The sequence below is a fragment of the Ictidomys tridecemlineatus genome, chromosome 4 (assembly GCF_052094955.1).
Source record: "Ictidomys tridecemlineatus isolate mIctTri1 chromosome 4, mIctTri1.hap1, whole genome shotgun sequence".
NCBI classification, from domain to species: domain Eukaryota; kingdom Metazoa; phylum Chordata; class Mammalia; order Rodentia; family Sciuridae; genus Ictidomys; species Ictidomys tridecemlineatus.
Window position 1 is genome coordinate 74,932,480 of NC_135480.1, and position 21,283 is coordinate 74,953,762.

The 21,283-nt window shown below is 35.9% G+C and overlaps 1 protein-coding gene across 1 annotated transcript in view; it reads right to left on the reverse strand.

Annotated features, from left to right (window-relative positions):
- Positions 1 to 285: 285 nt before the first annotated feature.
- Positions 286 to 21,283, reverse strand: part of Ctsc (cathepsin C) — a 36,860-nt gene continuing 15,862 nt past the window's right edge. The window contains exons 3-7 of the mRNA XM_078046842.1: positions 19,116 to 19,282; positions 15,516 to 15,671; positions 8,503 to 8,618; positions 2,862 to 2,993; positions 286 to 1,531 (exon numbers count right to left, since the gene is read on the reverse strand). Of these exons, the coding sequence (XP_077902968.1) occupies positions 1,029 to 1,531; positions 2,862 to 2,993; positions 8,503 to 8,618; positions 15,516 to 15,671; positions 19,116 to 19,282 (1,074 nt within the window). The 3' untranslated portion in view covers positions 286 to 1,028. The remainder of the gene's footprint in view (positions 1,532 to 2,861; positions 2,994 to 8,502; positions 8,619 to 15,515; positions 15,672 to 19,115; positions 19,283 to 21,283) is intronic.

Sequence of the window (21,283 nt, forward strand, 5' to 3'; positions counted from 1 at the left end):
CTTGGAGGCCTCAAAGAGCCATCCACATCTGAACTTCCAGTATTACACTCATTCAGCTGGGCTCAATGGCACATGCCTGTAATCCCAGTGGCTCTGAGGGGAAAGAGGGGAAAATGAGACAAAAGGATTGTGAGCTCAAAGCCAGCCTCAGCCAAAATGAGGCGCTAAACAATTTAGGGAGACCTGTCTCTAAATAAAATACAAAATAGGGATATAGATATGGCTCGGTAGTTGAGTGTCCTTGAGTTCAATCCCTAGTACCAAAACAAAACAAACAAAACAAAATTATACTCATTCAGGTATTAGTATTCACCAGTTAAGTTTAACCAAATGCAAAACACATACATAAGAAATAGTTTAAACAATATACAAATTATATCAAAACTCCTTTTTTTTCAATAATGGTCTCTGGCTTATCAAATATTCAGGGATGATCTTTGGGTTCATGAGGCATTAACTGAGTATATCCCTTGTCATAAAGGTTCAAATATTTTTTTCCTAATTGAAATACTCTCAAATTGTTTCCTTCCAGAAGATGTACTTCTGTAGAAGATAAAAGTGAATCTAACTGAAGGAATCAATGGCAAAAATTCTCTTAAACACACACAGACATTCTATAAAACACATCATGTGAACAGTTACAAAAAATTGTAAACAATTTTAATAATCATTGCCATATTTTCTTGTGATTTGTACAATTTAATAACTGATATACTTTCACATCAATTTTTAAAAATATAACATTTGCTTGAATCAGAAATCATGAACAAAACCCATTTCCTGACAGCTTAACCTTCACTAACAAAAATGTTATTTAACTGAGTACTTAGAAAAAAAGCAGGTCAGGGATTGGCAGAAAGATACATAAAAATTAAGGGTGGTTTTGATTTTAAAGGCAAAACTCTTCACAGAAATTTTTTGGGACTTATAAGTTTCTGCAATTGCTATTGTAAAAGTCTCAAGTATGTGAATCACTCAACTCCTTTTACCACTGGTAGGGACCCGTTTGAAACAGTGGGAGGTACACTCTACCATTTAGGAATTGGTGTGGCTGCCATTGCTATGCTTTCAATCGCACACTCGTCAGTTCCTCTGCGGATCCTGAAGTAGCCACTCTCACCCCAGTTGGTGCCCCAGCTATTTTTCACAATCCAGTAATCTATCCCAGTGGCCAAGTCAGTGCCATAGCCCACAAGCAGGACAGCGTGATTTGTCAACTCAAAGGGGTTAAAAGGGTCTCTCAGCCCAGTGTGGTGATAGATTCCACTGTGGTAGTGCAGGAAATCATCATGCACTTCAAAAGCAACAGCCATGGGCCCCCGATGGACCAGCTCAAGCTTCATCAGGGCTTCATTGCAGCCCCCGTAGAAACCTCCCACATAGTAGTACTCAGAAGAGTAGTAACGAAAGCAGTCCTTCTTCACTGTGCAAGGGGAATCGGTGCCTGTGTAGGGGAAACAGGCCTCTTCCACCAGCCCAAAGTCTTGGGCATACTTTCCCGCGATGAGGTAAGGGAAACCACCTTCACAGCCTGAGGATGAATAACATGGATGGCTTATTAGAAAAGGGCACAGTGGATATTATGACTTCATATATGCTTCTTCTCTGCTCTGTTATTCTTCACGTATGTTTCTTCTTTTCTTATCCTTCATTCATGCTCTTAACTTACATGTCACTTCATGCATCCTCCTGTTTGCCTTCTACCTCACTATCCTTTCACCTACCAACTTAATAGATGCTAATTTAGCACCTAACATGGAAGGTGACTATAGCACAGTGGTTAAGTGGGAAGACACTGAAGCCTGTGTATATAAACATATAAGCCTATGTTTATACCCAGGTAGGTATAAACACAAAGCTATGTGAAGAATTTAATTTCTCTGACCCTCTGGAAAATCTGAATGTTAACAGTACCAAGGATTAAGTTAATTACTTTATGTAAATACAACAAAAGTCAGTGATCACTATCTCTGCTAAAGAGCTAGATATACACACCTTGGCTCCTCCACAGGTAAGTATTCCCTGGAAACCTCCTGCCAAAGACTTCTCCCACATTCCTCTGATTACTGGCTATGAAACACACCCACATGCCTATACCTTTTCATCAACATTCTTCTCATCATTATAATTATTTAATTTCTATTTCTCTCACTTAATTGTAAGCTTCATGTGGGTAAAGACTGCCTTTATATATCACAGCCCACAGGGCATGACAGCTACAGTGTTGGTATTTAGTAATTATTTCAGAAAGAATGAAAGGCTCACTGACAAGTAACCATTCACCAGCAGTTCCAGTGGAGAACCAGGAAAACCTTCCAGTGGTCAGTATGGGGCTGACAGAGGAAAACTTTGAAATGGCAACAGTTTTCTCAGAATCAGTTGCAACTGGGCTTCTTATACATTATATATGGCCTGATCTGGAAGCCTAAGTACTCAATTTAAAAATTCTCCTAGAATGAAACCAGTATTCATAGGTTTTAGTAGGAATTAAGCTTTGGAATGAGACCATGTTTGGAACCCAAACTTCAATGTTCTAAAGCTGTGTGACCCTCACAATATTATAAAACTCCTTTGTGCCTGTCCCCTATCTAGAAATAGGAACTATTCCTGCTTGTTCTCATGGTTTTTGAGCACAGTTAGATTCTGTATATAAGAGGCAGTGCTCACTCAATATATAGTAACTGTTGACATTTTGCTGCACAGTGCAGTAAATTCCATGAGAAACCATCTATTTGTGCAAGGTGAAATTTGTTCTGGGGTTCTATGATACTCTATTACACCATCCTTTTGCCTTTGTCAGCAATGGCCAACTGCAAATAAGTAAGGAACTCATAAAATAGTGCCTGAAATACAACACTTACCTTGAGCATACTGGCTACAAGATACAACTTCCTGAGGACTCAAGATTGGGGTCTGAGAATTGTTGGTTAATATACGGATTCTTGCTTCTAACATACCCATAGAAGCAAATGAATAGCAGCTTCCACAAGATCCTGGAAATGGAAAATAAATGTGTGTAAAATCCAAGAGACATGTGAAGCATCACAAAGAATCATACAAAAATTGGACTGGATAAGATTCACTAGTATAGTATTTATATTGAATGTTGTTACTGCTCCTAAGTGTCAGTACAATATAGAAGAGTAATCAACAAATACCACATCTGAGATGCATTTGACAGCATTCCTGATAAGGAAGAAAGAATTTATGTCCACAACATTCTAAGCCATCAGGCTGAGAGAGAACTGTGGAGGGATACATGTGAGCAAAGCTTTTAAATATCTCAAATGAAGTGGAATATCTATGCTCCCCTCAAAACTCTTGTTGATGAGATGGGGCTTTTGAAAGTTAATAGGTCATGAAACAGAGTCCTCATGAATGGAAGTTGTGCCCTTTATAAAAGAGACCAACAGAGATAGCTTATCCCTTCCACTACATGAGGTTACAGAAAAGGAAGGCAGTCTAGAGGCAGCAGGTGCACCCTCCCCAGATACCCAATCTGTGGGCACTTACATCCTGGACTTCCCACACTGGAGAACTGTGAAAAATGATTTTCTATTGTTTATAAACTCAACGATACTTTGTTACATCAATCTGAATAGACTACAAAAATGTTGGATTCTAAGAATAACACCAGTGTGTGTGTGTGTTGTAGAGAGCTTGATTTAACCTGAGTGGAAGAGAGAGAATACAATAGGCCAAGAAAGAGTGCCTATTCTGCTGCGTAAGGTAAATACTGAGAAGGTGAAGTATATAACTGCTTTTTCAAGAAAAGGGAAAATGTTTTATTACAAGATAATTTATATGAGCAATATTTACTATGTTTCTCCAAACTATGTGAGTTAAAAAAAAATAAATACCTATAAGAAAATATAGCATATATACAAAAAATTGGGACTTTTTACTTGTTACATTTTTTAAAGAAACGAGCACACGATTTTAATATCACTTCTATCATGTGGCCTCTTTCACATCTGCCACTGACACAAAATCAACATGGTGATATGCTTGGCCCAAATCCAAGATAAATCCAGATCTACACAAGTGGCATGTTATTTCATTTTTTAATATATTAGTTTAACCAAATTATCTAAATGAGTTAAATGGTGAGCATTCCCTTATGAATATAAAATGAGATTTATGAACAATTATATAATTCAAATCATCTACATAAAGATAAGTCTCTTCAGTAAATCTGAATTTAGTAATTGCTTCTTTAGGGAGGAACCTATTGAAGAGTATTATACATTCAAATGTTTCCAGGGCCCCCGTTTTTCCTTTCTTGAAGCAATGATTACATCCCTCCTAGAGGCAAGGGAAACCAGGACACCACTCAGCCTCTAATATTCTAACTCTACTGGAGATAGTTACACTGTTTTCCTCAAAGTAAACCATGCATTTTCTTAAGTGGCCACAGGAAATGTTTTTTTTTTCTTGGTTCCAATGAAGGAACTTGATTCATGTTTGTAGAAAGAATGAGTTTAGGATAAACACGGAGAGATATATTTATATCCAAGAAATAAAGTGATATAGGGAAGTAGTCAAACTTTAGTTACTTCTAAGCTACGAGAGAGGTAGAGTCCTGGATTCTAATGTGAACCTCCATGGTACTCCAGGGTCCTGGACCCAGTCCTATTAGCTACTATCATTTCTGATGTTTCCCAAAATTATTCTCCTAAAAAAATCTCAGATTTATTTTTATTATATACTTTACTTACTGTTGATGATCTTTAAATTATGAATGTTAGAAGAGAAACACTTGTAAAGGGGACTTGAAATTCCCCTACTGTACAAATGACTCACTTGATAATGTGTAAATGAGGCCCCAAAGAAGCCAGATAGTACTATCCTTACAACGCCTCTTTCAAATGATATAGAATGTCAAAGTACTAGATGGGTAAAATACAGACAAAGTCAGTGAGACACCAAAGGTTTACAAGAAAAAACACACATCCCAAGAGAGTCTAGAAAGGGTCCCATTAGGGCCATCTACCTTCCTCAGTGCACATCAGCCATGAAAATAATCTCTCATTATGTGACATCAGGTATTATGGCAGGGACAGGCTGCAAGTCTCTCTAGGATGAGAGTGGAATCAAGGGCTTAGGTGTGCCCTGTTAACAGAGCAATCACCTCCCTCAAGCTCGTGCCTTTCCCAGAAGAACAACAGCTGCCAAGGTAATTGGTGCCTGGCTTCAAAAGGCAAGGCTAAGCCAGGTGCGGTGGTGCATGCCTATAATCCCAGTGGCTCGGGAGGCTGAGACCGGAGGATCCTGAGTTCAAAGCCTGCCTCAGCAAGGGTGAGGTCCTAAGCAACTCAGTGAGACCCTGTCTCTAAATAAAAATACAGAATAGGGCTGGGGATGTGGCTCAGTGGTGGAGTGCCCCTAAATTCAATCCTCGGTAACCCCCCTCGCCCCTCCCCCCCGCCAAAACAGGCAAGGCTAGTCTAGATTCTACAAGAAACATTCTACCTTAAGAAGACTACCAGGCAATGACAAATAAGAAGTGGCTTTGACTCAGTCAGAGCTGTGCAATGACTTTATTTCCATAATCACAAAGAGATAATGGGTTTTTCATATGGTATGTCTTCTAACAGTGGAGAACACACTGAACCAGGAGGAAAAAGTGAGGATTCTTTCTTTTTAATTCTGGTAACAGGAATTGAACTCAGGGTGGGGGGGGGCAGTGGTACTCAGTACTCAACCACTGAGCCACATCCCCTGCTCTATTTTGTATTTTATTTAGAGACAGGGTCTCACTGACTTGCTTAGTGCCTCACAGTTGCTGAGACTGGCTTTGAACTCTTGATTCTCCCATCTCAGTCTCCCAAACTGCTGGGATTATAGGCATGTGCCACCATGCCTGGCTTTTTGTGTGTGTGTGTGTGTGTGTGTGTGTGTGTAGTGCTGGGCATATGAACCCAGGGCCTTGTATACCAACTGAGCTATATCCCCAGCCCAAGGATTCTTTTTTCCCCTCCTCTTTTGCTTTGCCACTCATTAGCCATGTGATGCAGGGCAAGTCACCTGATCCTACAGCAATTTCTTTTTATCTTCTACCTAAGATGGATCAGGTAGTTAAGGCAGTTTAAGGCCCTATTCTAATAAACAGTCCTTAAAACTGGGACTTAAAGGACATGATTTTAAACATAAGGAAAATTGATGTGGCCAATGTGAGTCATACCTCTTCTCTCTTGAAGACACAATAGTAAGTAAATGCAGCACAGCAGTAAGAATAAAGGAAGTCCATCTTGCCCAACTTCTTTAACTTCCCTTCTCTCTCATGCCTAAAGTGAATTTAGTTATAAAGTTTGTTTTGTTGTTTGTTTTTGCTTTAAAAGTAAGGATGGAACCCAGGGTGCTTCTACCATAGCTACATCCCCAGTCCCCTACCTTTTTTTTTTTTTTGAGATAGGGTCTAGGGTCTCCCTAATTGCTTAGAGTTTCACTAAATTGCTGGGGCTGTCCTGGAACTTGCAATACACCTCCCTCAGACTCCTGAGTCACTGGCATTACAGATGTATGTTATGGTGCCCAGCCAGAAATGACTTTTTCTAAAAGATGTCTTCAAGTATAAAGGTAAAACCTTATTTGTCTTACTAACGTTTCTTGTTTCTTTCATCTTGATTTACTCTCCAAGTAGATAAAAGTTGTGAATTCCCCTACTGTAGCTAATCCAGAATTTTGGGTTATTTCAAACACAGAAATTGTTAAAGTCAGTGGAAACTTAATGAAGAACTTTTAAAGACATTATTTCCTCAACTACTCTATGTACTAGTACAGATAAGGAATCAATTCAAAAGCAATTCATCAAAGTTCTTTGTTTAAAAATTGCTGATTGTAGAAATCATATTTATAACACTCAAGGAATAGAGAGCACTGGAGTCAATGATAGTTTGTCCAAATTACAAGAAAACCACCATCTAAGAATTTGCTTTAGAAAGTCAAATTTCTTTCCCAAATTTATTCCTATTATTACTTATCAATCATATTTTTGAGGATGAGGGGGAAATTAAACTTTTCCTTCAAGCGTCTCCTATTCTCCCACTGAATTTTATAAATACTTCATTAAAGCGGTTATCACATTTTACCTTAAAGAGTTTTGCTTGCAAATCTTGCTGAACTGTAAGTCTCTAGGATAAGAGCTATGCCACATTAGTCTTTTTTTTTCCATATTAGTCTTTATGCCCTCTGCCATTATAAAAACTTCCTAACATAGTTCAATATTTTTTCTATAAACAATAACAGATGCAATAATGTGCTACTGGTAGCTTACATTATGGAGAGCTAACCATGTCCTAGGTTCTCGATAATCCAGTCAAAACATGATATGCAATAAATTACTTGCTTACTTCATTACAATAGGCATATAGAGGATTTGTTTGGTCATGGGGTAAATTTTAATTCTCTCAATATCGACCTTTTATTTTTACTTTGCATTCCTTTATCATTTATCTCCAAATTTCCTCATTTCCAATCCCACCTTTTCAAAGTTCTCTCCAGGAAACAGAGAAGGTAGAGAAGAAAAGATTTCAAGATCTACTTTCCCTAGAGTTGGTGAGTCTTGGTGCCCACTGGCTGCTATTAGACCTGCTGAAAGCTGCATACACTCAGAATGAAACAGTGGGTTCCTGAACTTCCTCATGCTGAGGATAGATTCCAGGAAAGCTGAACCTTTTTGAGATGACACTCAAAAAGTTTTCTATTTTAGAACATTGAAGATTTTTAGATTAGGCATGTGCAAATTATATGACACAAAAGATTCTCCAAATAACTGTTGGGTAAAACTTAGGTTAACAGATAAATTGCTACCAAGTGAAAGTAAAGAAAGTTTACTAAATCAACTCATTGTATCAAATTTCTGGAAATAATTGATAGAATTCAATTACAGTGATACTTTTGACAATCCTGAGCTCTGCTTCCAGGCTTTGATTCAGGAAACTGGGTTTGTACTTACCATCAGATACATATTCTGATATAAAATGAATTAAGGTTTCTTAAATAGGTCAAAAAACCTTCCAGAATAAAATTCTAAAACGCCATCTTCTTGGCTTATACAGTAATTAAAGTCTAAATGATGGGGGATTGAAAAGACAGCTGACAAAGGATGACAGCAACCCCATGCATATAAGGAAGACCATTTTAATTGTATATGATTCTTCATTTCTACAGCAGAGTTTCCTACTCACAGGACAAATGAGTTGGATTACATATTACTCTAATCATTGCTATTTACGTGAAACAATATGAGAAAGATACTGAAGAAATGTTGACCTCAGTTGCAAAGATTACCTATGACCAAAGTCTGCCATGGATACAAATGAAAAGAGTGAGAATTCATAGGCCACATTTTTAAACATTCCTTTACTAAAATAGATCACATTCTTTCCACCTCTATATCACCAAAACCTTAAGAGTCTGGTATATAGCAAATGTTCAATGAATAGTTCCGAATAAATTAATGCAAACTCAGTTTTTGGTTTTTTTTTTTTTTTTTTTTACCTTGGTTTCGAACAGGGCTAACAAAATTGATACCACGAACATTTCTCCAGTCCCAAGATGCTGGCAAATTTAAAATCTTTTGCTGTATTTCAACAGTCAGTGGGGCAGGTTTTGGCCTAAGATGAAAAGGTATACATGACATCAATATACAGTTTTTCCTTTGAGGATGATTTTCTAAACTCTAATTCCATGATTTCAACTATTAATCTAGCTAGCATCTAGCTTCAGATCCAAAAAGCAATTGTACCATGAGTGTTTCAGTGTATCTATTGCACAATGTGCCAATTATACAACTCAGTTTCATAAGTAGCTTTCAATAAACATTTCTTTTTCAGCATCTAGTTACTCTCTCTTGTGAAATGATACCGGTTTCATATATCACTGCAATGCTATTTTTAGTACACCTAAAAAGCTGTGTTCTTATTCTCACTTTGGACAGTTTGACCAAGAAAGGAGATATAAGAAATTGAAGATGGCATATAAAGAGAGGTAGAGATAAAGACAGGACTAATTGTTTTTGACTCAGGAGATAGTGGTGTTACTAGTGGCATGGCTGTGAAAGAAGTTATCAAAGAAGGAAAAAGTCAAAGTATAGACAGTCTAGCTTTACAAGTGACAGATAAAACTGTTTTCTCATTATAGAACTATACATTATATGATATAGTTGGAAAGTCAGACATGCAAATGAAAGCTTCCTGGGCCTCTGAATGAAAAGATATTTTTCTAGAAATGAGAAAATTATTCTACAAGCATCTCTATATTATATTAGAGATTTAAGACAGATATACCCACTCATTCATATATGCTCACATGAATGCACATGTGTTTCTCTCTCTCTCTCTCTCTCTCTCACACACACACACACACACACACACACACACACACACACAGCTGTAGCTCCAGACACAGACTTTCCGGAGTTTCCAAGTCAGCCAAATGCCATCATTGTTCCATGTCTTTGGGTTGTTGCTCCTTTTATCTAAAATCCCTGTTGAACACCACTTAAAACTCCTCTTAGAGTCTTCCTGTAACTTCTGAGTTTAAAAACTATTCAGCTCCCACCCACCAAAGTCCAAGGAAAATTCACTCTCTTCCCTCTATGTTTCTTCAACTCTTTTGTTAGGGCATTATTTTTGCACGGTAGTAACATTCATTTTTGTTATTGTAAACCATTTGAATTTCTTACGTAATATGGTATTGTCATACCACTGTGTGATAACTTTTCAGCAACTGGTTTTTAGTAGGTCTACTTTAGTCAATGGCAAAGGCCCCTTCTGGACTACTTCATAGTCTCTGCACTTATTCCCCAGAGGTTCCCTCTCCACTCAGAGATGACATAGGACAAAATTGAAGTGAAATGAAACAAAGAAGAAAATACCAATAAATAATTTGAAAAGTCATAATAACCTTGACAATTTTATGGACCAGACAGAATATTCTCTACAGAAATTTCAATTAATTAGTCATTAAAATATTTTCTTAGCCAGGAGATTAGTTGAAGGTCTATATGATATGAAATGAACATGAGGCAGACTTAGGCAACATGGAAGACAATATTAAAAGACATGAAGCATACAGAAATTATTATAATGAGGATAATAAAGTTATAGTTAATATTGTAAATGCCCCAGGATAACCAAGATATATATAAAAAGCTTTGTAGTACAATTTTACATACATGATGGGAGAAAACAAACCTGGGATATTTGATTTGAGATTTAGGAATAAAAATAGGATGCACAGTGGTGCATGCCTGTAATCCCAGCAGCTCAGGAGGCTGAGGCAAGAGGATCACAAGTTCAAAGTCAGCCTCAGCAAATTAGGGAGGCACTGAGCAACTCAACAAAACCCTGTCTCTAATAATATATGAAAAAGGACTGGGGAGTAGCTTAGTGGTTAAGTACCCCTGGGTTCAATCCCCAGTACCAAACAATAGGGCACAAACAAATTTTGAAAGGAAATAAATTGTTTTGCGATTTTTTTGGTTTTTTTTTTTAATTTCATTTACTGGATTTGTGGTTGTATCCTTTACCAACACAAGAACAAGCAGAAGATAAATATACCCAAATGTCAAGGCAACACACTGTGGAGGTATGTATTCTAAAATGCCTATTTATACACAGGAATGCTTGTGCCTGTGTTTTCTAGTTTTCCTACTTTTACCAGCTTAGCTGGCACACTAAATTTGTCAATGAATCAAAAAATAAATCAGAAAAAAAACCAAAATAGTTATATTAGAATCTGTTATTATATGTGCTCCTCTCTTAATATAATTACCCGATCTCTAAGATATTGTTAAGTTCATAATATTCAAGGACTAAATATAAGTGTGTTCAATAATTTCTATTTCACTTGGTTATATTAAATTAAAATTTCATGGGGAGAATTACCATATTAAAATTATGGGTCTAGAAATAAGAAGTCCTCTTGGAATTAAGACTGAGTGAGCATCACTCAAACAATCTTTGACACAGGTAAGATTTGATCATTTTTGGTAGAATAAGACAGTCTGTAAACAAACAAACAAACAAACAAAAAACACCAGGGGTGTTCATGTGGAGGCCAGGATAAAGATATGTGTGCTCTGTCAATACAGCAGAGTCAGTCCTGGAGAGTGGCTACCTACTTGTGGCCATTGGCTAAAGTGGATGGTGCCTAAAATGATAAAATTAGGAATCATTTTAAGCAGGAAATGTATCCTTCTGAATCTTTTTTTTTTTCTTTTTCCACACTTTTTATTGGTGCAGTGTAATTGTGTATAATGATGGGATTTGTTGTTACATATTCGTATATACACATAACAACATAATTCAGCCAAATCACTCCTCAGCACTTCCCCCTCCCTCCCCTTCTCCCACTTCTGATCCTTTCCTCTACTGATCTCCTTTTGATTTCCACCCACCACCTTTCTTTTATTTTTTTCTCTCTAGCTTCCACATATGAGAGAAAACATACAACCCTGAATCTTATATGTGAATCACTTAGTTTTAAGTGAATATAAGTTTGGAGGTACTTAATATATAACATGCTGCTTTAGGATTGAATCAAGAGAAGTTCCAAAGACTGAAATTTAGCAGGAAGACACTGGCAGAGTAGGCAAGGTTCATGAATTCTAGACATATCTCAGCTATTTACTAATATTGTGACAGTAAGTCCTATAATGTTTTTAAACCAGTTTCTTCTTAAACATGAACTAGTAGGATATACTTATTTTTCTTTCTATGTCAGGGTGAAAATCAAATGACAATTATATACACACAGATTCTATATATGAATATATATATATATATATATATATATTTGTGTGTGTGTGTGTATATATATATATATATATATATATATAAAATGCTGTCTAAATTGAAAATGCTAATATTATGCTCATTATCCTTATTACTCAATGATTTAAAAGACTTAAGAATATTTAAATTCTCTCAGATTTTATGCAAGAGGTGTCAATCAAATGAAATGTTGTAATCAAAAGAATTACCACAACAGAAAAAAATCAAGATGACAGAGTGGTCAACTTATAGTTACAAAGCAAAAGTTATTATACTTTCAATCCACTCTCACCTATGCCTGTCATCTTTGAGTGATAATGGTTTTAGTTGCTTATGTTACACTTTTTTTTTTTTTGAGATCCATTTCCTGAACTGCACACTATATTGAGGAATTAAAAAGTTCAATCAATACATATAAACTAATTTTCTCAGATATGTAAAAATTAGTAAATAATATGAATAATAACAGAGAAATTTAAGTTTGGCAGTATCATGCAATTTCAAGGCATCTATCTTGGTTCTGTCACCCTTATATAAATAGCTTTACCACACAGTAGCTGTGACATTAGCAAAGAACTTAACTTCACAAAACTATAATCTTACCTACCTCAAAGGGTTGTTAAGTAAAGTCAATGTAGTAGTAGTAGTAGTGTGATAATGGCTAACAGTACCTATCTCCAAGTCTGTAAGAAGCAGCTACGGTGATAAAAACTGTCATTGTCATTCATGTCATTAAGAGTAAGATGTTGAGACACTTAATTGAGTATCTGGCACAGAACAAGCATTTAAATGTTAATTTTCATGTCCCACCATTCTATAAGGCAGGGTATTTGTCCATCAATATACTCATACATAGAAAAAGAAAAAAAAAACAAGAAGTGAAGCTTACTGGGTGAAAATAAAAAGAGGGAAATGGGAGTTTAAGCAGATGCCAAAAAGAGAATTATACATATTTTAAGGACACTGTATACACGTAGCTCTTAAGGTTTTGAATCCAGATTCTTCAGAAATCTGGTAAATATTCTGGACTCAAAGAGATACTCAAACAAATTTTGTCTGGAATATCAGCTGTTTTACAGACACCCTAAGCCTCAAATTAAGAATCTCTCTGATATGTGGATGTTGATCCATAATGGGGGTGGGGAGGGAGCATGAGAGGAATGGAGGAACTTTGGATAAGGGAAAGGGGAGGGAGAGGAACAGAGGGGTCATGGGAGTAGGAAAGATGGTGAAATGAGATGGACATCATTACCTAATTACATGTATGAAGACACGAATGGTGTGACTCCACTTTGTGTACAACCAGAGAAATGAAAAACTGTGCTCTGTATGTATACTATGGATTGAATTCTGCTGTCATGTATAACAAATTAGAATAAATAAATAAATTTAAAACAAAAGAATCTTTGGGGCTGGGGTTGTGGCTCAGTGATAGAGCACTTACCTCACATATGTGAGGCACCATATAAAAATAAATAAAATAAAGATATGGTGTCCATGTATAACTAAAAAAAAAAAAAATTAAAAAAGAATCTTTGAGCAGGGCATGGTGGTTCATGACTATAATCCCAGCAGCTTGAGAGGCTGAGGTAAGAGGATCGAGATTTCAAATACAGCCTCAGCAAGTTGCTTATCAAGGCCCTAAGCAACTTATCAAGACCAGGTCTCAAAATAAAATATAAAAAGGGCTGGAGATATGGCTAAGTGGTTAAGCACACCTGGGTTCAATCCCTGGTACAAAAAAAAAAAAAATTAAAAAGAATCTGAAAGTTTCTATTGCATTACTGCATTATTATAACAGAACTAAGTTTTATACAAAAAAGCTACTAAGAATCTGTCAGCAGACTGTAATATCTGTTTCAGTATTTCCTATTCATTTGATTCGATCTCCTTATCTTAAACTTTCTGTGGAGATTGAGTAGTTAAAGCAGCCTTCCCTAAAGGTAGCCCTCCTCTGAAACAGAACTGGCTGGATGAACTAGAGAGCCTAACCAAGCAGAATAGTCCTTCAGAAGCACAACACATGACACATGGCAGAGCTGTTGTGTCTGAGGCTCAGAGGCCAGTCTCCCAGGCTCAACTGTTAAAACTCCCACTCTGAAGACTCCTTTGGATTTTTGTTATTAAATACATTTTAACTTCCTTCCTCACATAGACCCAACAGGACTCTGATTAGTGACTCCAAGAGGGGCATGTGTATGATATGCTCCCTTTTCTCAAGTTTGATTGGCCAGAGCATCTTGTGGACTGAAAATTCCCAGACCCAGAATACACTCTGAGAAACACCACAGAAGATTCTTTTGAGAAAGGGTCACAATTACAGGGAAACATTATCAGCTGAATAAGACAAAACTCCATATAGTTTTCCAATTAGGAAATGCTATAGCATTAGGATTATCAATCTGCAGATGAAAAAAATTAGTTATGCATCTTAGTTAAGTGAGTAATTACTCAACTGTCTGTTGCAATAATGAAAATTTGTACCATGGATTTTAGATTTTAGGGAATTAAGCACTATATTCTCTGAGAAATGTAGAATATTTCAATATACTAAGGAAAATAACTTACCTACATAATTTATCAACTTTCTTTAGATCCTTATTTGTTTCTAATTCCCTTTCCTTTAATCATGTTATCAATTTCTTCTGAAGAAGGTATGGGCATCATAGGAATATCCTTGGCCCCTTGACAAATGTTAAAGCCTTTGCTAGCTATAGTTACAGTTTTTATAAAAACTGTTATACTGATTATACAAATTTTAAGTATTATGACATAATTTTCCAAAGTAAGAAATACTCCAAGACACTTGTAAACTAAAGAGAGAAAATGCCACCTTTGGCTGAAGACAGTGGAGATATATTGATAAATAAGAAATTTTATTTGCTTGACCTTAAAGCCCTGAGATTTTCAGATTTTTCCAAGTGGCATATTTGACCATTAATGTAAGCAATTTGAGGGGTATCAAAAGGAGAGTGGTAAAAATAGGTAAAATGAAAAGGGAGTTTTCAGGAATTGGGTATCATCAATTGAGATTGTTTGAAAGAAGATCAAGGCAGTAAATATACTTATGATCATATTTAGATGACTTTGGATACCAGGGTAAATTTATTCATTTGATAGTGGGCAGAATACAGTTATAAGAGTATAGGAAGATAAAATTTGCTGCATTTCATAGAATGGGTAAAAGTAGGAACAGGGAGCATAAGAGAACAAACTCACAGACACAAAGAGATAGGAAGCAGAGCCAGGCATGGTGGCAAATGCCTGTAATCCCAGACTCGGAGGTTGAGGCAGGAGTATCAAAGTTCCAGGACAGCCTCAGCAATTTAGCAAGGCCCTCAGCCACTGACAGAGACCCTGTCTCAAAATAAAACTAAAAAGGGCTGGGGATGTGGCTCAGAGGTTAAGTGTCCCTGGGTTTAATCCCCAGTGCCAAACAGAGAGAGAGAGAGGAGGCTGCAGGATAGTAATCCATTGAACAAAAGAGTAATGACAAAGCCCTAAGCCAGTGTAGAAAGGGAGTAATGGAAGTTAAGAGATACTACCCAGAAAAATCCCAAAATAGGACTTGGAAAGCAATAGAATATCTATAAATAGGAGAGAAAGAGGATCTAAAAAGATAACGTAAAAAGATTACATTGGGATGATCAATAAAACAGTAAGCAACCAGGTGGGGCTAGCTGGAAGATGGCATTTGACAATTCCTACTTGTGATAAAGAGACATACATTTTTACCTTGGGATTCTTTGAAGATGGCCGCCACTTCTCCTAATCATATCTTTGAGGCTAAGAGTCTCATATTCCATGTATGTTGTTGCAGTCCAATACTTCTGAATAGTGTTGATAGCTTTCACAAAGTTGTGGTCATATTTGTAGAGCCTAGTAGAATACCTGCCAGCAAAAGTGAGATAGTCAGATACAGTCTTTGCTGATTTAAACTTTACTAAAATAGGTGCTCAACTAAAAGTTGAGAGTGGTGTTGTCCTTTAGGAAGACAACTGGCAATAGCCTAGAACCATATTGTCTCTTCTCGAAGTTAAAATTAGCTAAAATGTATGTATAATAATATTCAATGAAACACTTTTATATTCATGATAGATTGCAAACAACCTAAATGAATATTCTAAAATAAGGAATTAAACAACCACTTCATTTACTATATGGTTTATTCAGTAAAAATATTTAGAAGTTTATTAATGATATGAAGAGTTTGTACTACACTGATATTTAAAAGATAATCAGTTTATATAGAATTAATTTTGTAAACCTATAGTACATTTATTTATATTTATTTATCTTATTTATATTTATATATAGTGCTTTTATTTAGTGTGTGTGTGTGTGTGTGTGTGTGTGTGTGTGTGTGTGTGTGGTGTGGTGTGCTGGGGATTGACCCAAGGCCTTGTGCATGTGAGGCAAGCCCTTTACCAACTGAGGTATATCCCTAGCCCACAGTTATATTTTTTAATTGCTAACCATGTTTATTTATGAGTGGTGGTATGAGAATCTCACCTTTTCCCCATTCTCTACAGTTCCTACAATGCACCTTTATAAGAAAAAAAAAGAAGACAGTACAAACTGTATGCACTATCAATATAGTGTGAACATATTATAACTATACAATTCAAAAGAATTCTGTATGGATTTTTTTTTATCCTTGTTATTTAAAATATGGTTCTTGAATCAACATCAGCAATAATATCTGAAAGTTTTTAAGAAAAGCCAAAATGTATGATATGTCAAGATCATTGTAATGTTTTGAGTAACTAATAAAAAAATTTTTTAAAAAAAAGAAAGAGAAGAAAAGCCGACTCTACTCAACCCAAACCACCTAAAATAAAATCAGCACTTTAACAATTTCCTTAGGTAATTCACAATAGCATTAAAATTTGAGAAGAATTGATTTATCTTTTGACAAATGCTTGGATGAGATGTAAAAAAATTTAACACATAAAAAGCATGTTACAAAGCATTAAAAAAGAGGTGATTATTTCTTTAATCCAAACATTCATCAAACCTATGTGCCAGGAACTAGGGATTACAGACTTCAACATTATTATCCCTATTTAAAAACATTCTGTGGTGTAAGTGTGATTCACTATCTAAGACTTCCATGAACAGTCAGGTATGCAAAGCAAGATATACCTGAGAAACATTTTAGCATACTGTGAAATTTTCTTTCTCTTTTAATTCATGTTTGTAGAGAAAGTATTTTCATCTCATCAAAAAGAAATGAAGAGCACAGCAAATAATAAGAAAAATTTGTGATCACATTGATAATTTTTTAATCAAAATTATTTTTCAGTTGTTGCAATGTGTGAAATTAGAGGGGTATCTTTATTAGGTTATAAGACTGCTTGTGTCACATTTTGGAAAACATGCAAAAACAAAACCAAGTGATATAATTGTTTAAGTGTTTCTTAAAGGGCCAGAGTCAATTTTAAATTGTGAAATACACATATACATTTGCATACTTCTTATTTTATATGAAAATCTAGTAGATGCACAATAAATTTACAGAAAGCAGATCAATGGTTACCTTGGGAGAGGCAAGAAAAAGAATTCTAAACATTGAGGGAAGGTGATAAGCAATGTTCATTATTTTGATTTTATAATTATTTTCCAAGTGCATACAAATATCAAAACTTATCATTTCTACACTTTAAATACATGTGGTTTGTTGTATATCAATTACAACTTAGTAAAGGTATTTTTAAAAACCAAGGAGACATTTTAAACTATTGAACCATTTGGAAAATAGAGAATGCATGCATATAACCACATTATTTTAAGATATTTAAAATTCTCTAAATTTCATGAACTGGTAAATATATATATATATATATATATATAAATCTTTAATTTTTGTAATATCAATAGTACCCACAGACTACATCTATATTATCTATAGTATCTACAACATATTTTAAATTTGGTGTGGAGGGTTTTTCCCTGCAAGTGAAATATTTCTGAAAAATTTTCCATTGAGGAGTCACTTTTCCCTATCAATATCTCAGAAGCATACACAGCCCTACTTCCCTTGCCTACTCATAACATCTCATAAAACCTCTTCTGCAGATATACACATTATAGTAATGACAAAATGCCACCAGAGGTTCTAAGCACTATTACTTTTGATGTTGAAGATCCAAGGAGATTAAAAATAATGTATCTTACTATAGGTAACAGATCATTAAGAGCCGATAGAGACCTAGAAGATAATTTAGTCCCACATGCTCATTTCAAGGGTGAGGCAACATAGATTCTGCTTAGAAGCTTTACTAAATAAAATAACGTTTGAAATATCTAATGACACACAATTGTACACACTGGATCACAGATGGTAGAACAAAAAGTAGACAGCTTAGTAGGAAATATGGTGTTAAAGGATCAAGCCAAACAAAGCTATTAAAAAAAAAAAATCAACTTGCCAGGCACAATGGCACATGCCTGTAATCTCAGCAGCTATGGAGGCTGAGGCAGGATGGATGGCAAGTTTCAAAGACAGCCTTAGCAACTTAGTGAGACTCTGTATCAAATTTAAAAAAAAAAAAAATCAGTTGGTTTACATCTCGGTCAGTTTCAGAAATGAGCAATTCATGCTTCAGAACTCATCTTCCTTTACCCCTCTCTGCTGTGGTGGTTGGTTGCCAGTGTTGTCTGGCTTTGGATGAGTTGTTCATTACACTTTTAGTGATTTTCTAACTGAATAAAACAGAAAAGGTAATGATAGCTGTTGATTTTCCACTTTCAAAACTAACGAAGTCTGAAATTTCTTGTTTGTGTGGATCATGGACACTTACAGTAGATTTAATTTAAGAAACACTTTAGCTTCATGTTACAGACTGCATTTTGTCCCTTCAAAATCTATATGTTGAAATCCTAACCTCTAGTATCTCAGCTTGTGGCTATTTGAAAACAGGGCCTTTAAAGAGATAATTAAGATAAAATGGGGTCTTTATGGTGTACCCTACTCCAGTATAACTGGTGTCCTTAAAGAAAGAGTTTAGGATAGATTCAAGGAGGGCCAGGTGAGGACACAGTGAGTTCATAGTTCTTTATATGAGGTTTTTAAAAAGTTACTATTGGTGTGTTACTTTGGAATGTTTTTAATTTTTTTTTCTTCTGTCAATTATAGTAATAAACATTTTCAAGTTTTATATGACATGGCTTATTTCTAGTCCAAACACATTCTATATAATCAAAATAAAAGTTTCTAAGAATGGATATACACATACCATACATGTGATAAACAAAATTAAACATATCACACATAGATAAACAAAATTAAACAGGTTTAAAAGTGAAACACAAGTTTCACTTGTAGCAACTCACTTTTCCTGGGATCTTTCAAGGGGTGCCATGTTCACATTCACTTTTTCAGGAGTACTTCCCACCTTCTTTCCGATGAAACAAGCCCAGTTCCGGCCCAGCACATCATGGACCCACCCGGGCATCGTCTCGTGGCAGTAACTGATTACTCTGCTGCCCTTGGCTTCATACTGTAATTAAATAAGGGAAAGGCCAAATGAAATCTGTGTTCAACTCTCAAGTCGATTTCCCTAGACCTCAGTCAACGGTTGAGATGCCCCCACATTTTCCTTTGTCAACCCAAACACGTTCTGAGGTTACATTCTAAGAATTATTTTAGAAAACAAATAGAAAATTTGCATGTGTAGTATATGTTGACTACCAAACAAAATGAACATGACAAAATACTTTTAGAAATGAAAGGCAAGGAGGGAAGCCATTTTAGAGTATCTGCCATATTCAAAACATTTTTACACAAGCTACTTTATTTAACCCTTGGAATATGCCTATGAGAAAGAAAACACTCAGCTTTATTAAGAACACAGTGGCTGTTCAGCTGGCTCGGAGTAACTCCAACCAAGGCAATGATCTATCCAACTCTTCTTTTCCATTCAGAAAAGACTTTCGTTAGATAACTGTAAGAACAAATGAAAGGCTGGGAATGTAGCTCAGTGATAGAGCAAACTTCTAGCATGCATGAAGGCTTGGGTGTGAACCCAGCACTGCAAAAAACAAAACAAGTGAAAAAAATTTTCTATAAATCTATGAGGATATGTTGATTATGAAAGAGCTCAGTTTAGGCTAACTTGACTAACTATTACTAACTATTCTCCCTACTTTATTTCACTGATAGGACCTTTTGTCATATTTCACTGTTAACACTGATAAATAACTATACAGTGATACAGCCAGGATTTGAACTCAGATGTTTGGCTCCAGAGCCTCATCACCTTCATGTAGTAACATATCCCCAGAGGAGTAGCAAATAAGCAGAATGAGAGCACAGCACACGGAAGCCACAAAGGAAAAATGTCACACCATATTTCTACAAAGAGCAACTGGGACATAAGCAATTCATGCTCTGACTCAATTGAATGGAACTCTTTGTTGAACTTTGTGCAAGATTTTACTAGGCCTTAGTTCTATCATCTCTACAAGAAAAATAGGGGGGAAAATACCCTCAAAGGCACGGTCAAGTGCAGGTTTGTAAACATTTTCGAGAAAGGCCAGACAGCAAATACTTCAGGCTCTGCACAGTGTCACATCTACACAACTCTGCCATTGTAGAGCAAAGACTAAACATGAACAAACTGGCACAGATTCAGTAGAGTCAGTTATGTTTCAATAAAACATTTATTTACAAAAATAGACAGTAGGTTGGTTTCAGCTATAGAGGCTATACTTTTTGGACTGCTGATCTAATCTAATGGAGGCTACTTGTTTGCAGAGGATGGCAAACTTCTTATTTTAAGGGCGAAAAAAAAATCATATTTCAGATTTGCAGATTAAAGGCCTTTAGCTACTCAATTAGGCCACAGCAATATAAAAGGTACATAGGGAAATCATAAATGAATGAGCAAGACCAAGTGCTAATAATACGTTTTACTGGACCAGGTCTGCAGATTGGCATCCTCTGGTTTAGAGGAAAGTGAACAGAGACAGTGAGCTGTAGTTTGTGGCAGCCACGTTACCCAGCTGGAATGGTGGGTTTGGAGTATTAAATACACTTTCACTATGACTATTTTCAGCTTATATAGTATTTCAGGATGTTACTCAAGTAGAGACACATCATATTGAACCTAGGGCCTCAAACATGTGAGGCAAGTACTCTAATATTGAACCACGCTCTCCAGTCCTAAAGTTCTATTTCCATAGCTCAAAAATAACCTAATATTGCCGGGTTCATGCAATGTACCCTGTACCCTCTAGGGTTTGATTGTGTGTTTCTCTTTAGCATGATTCCTGATCATATTCTTGTTTCTTCTACTGGATGTTAGAAATAAGGAGAGGAAAGGGTAAGCCACTGCTCCCTCTCACCTCTGTTGAGAAAGTAATCTGACAATATTTTAAGAATTCTTGAGATTTTCCTTATAGAAACCATCCCCCCTCCCCTTTCTTTCACTCACACACACATATAATACTATATACAGGAAGCACTCCTTGCAGTACAACAGAAATGTTAACAGAAACAA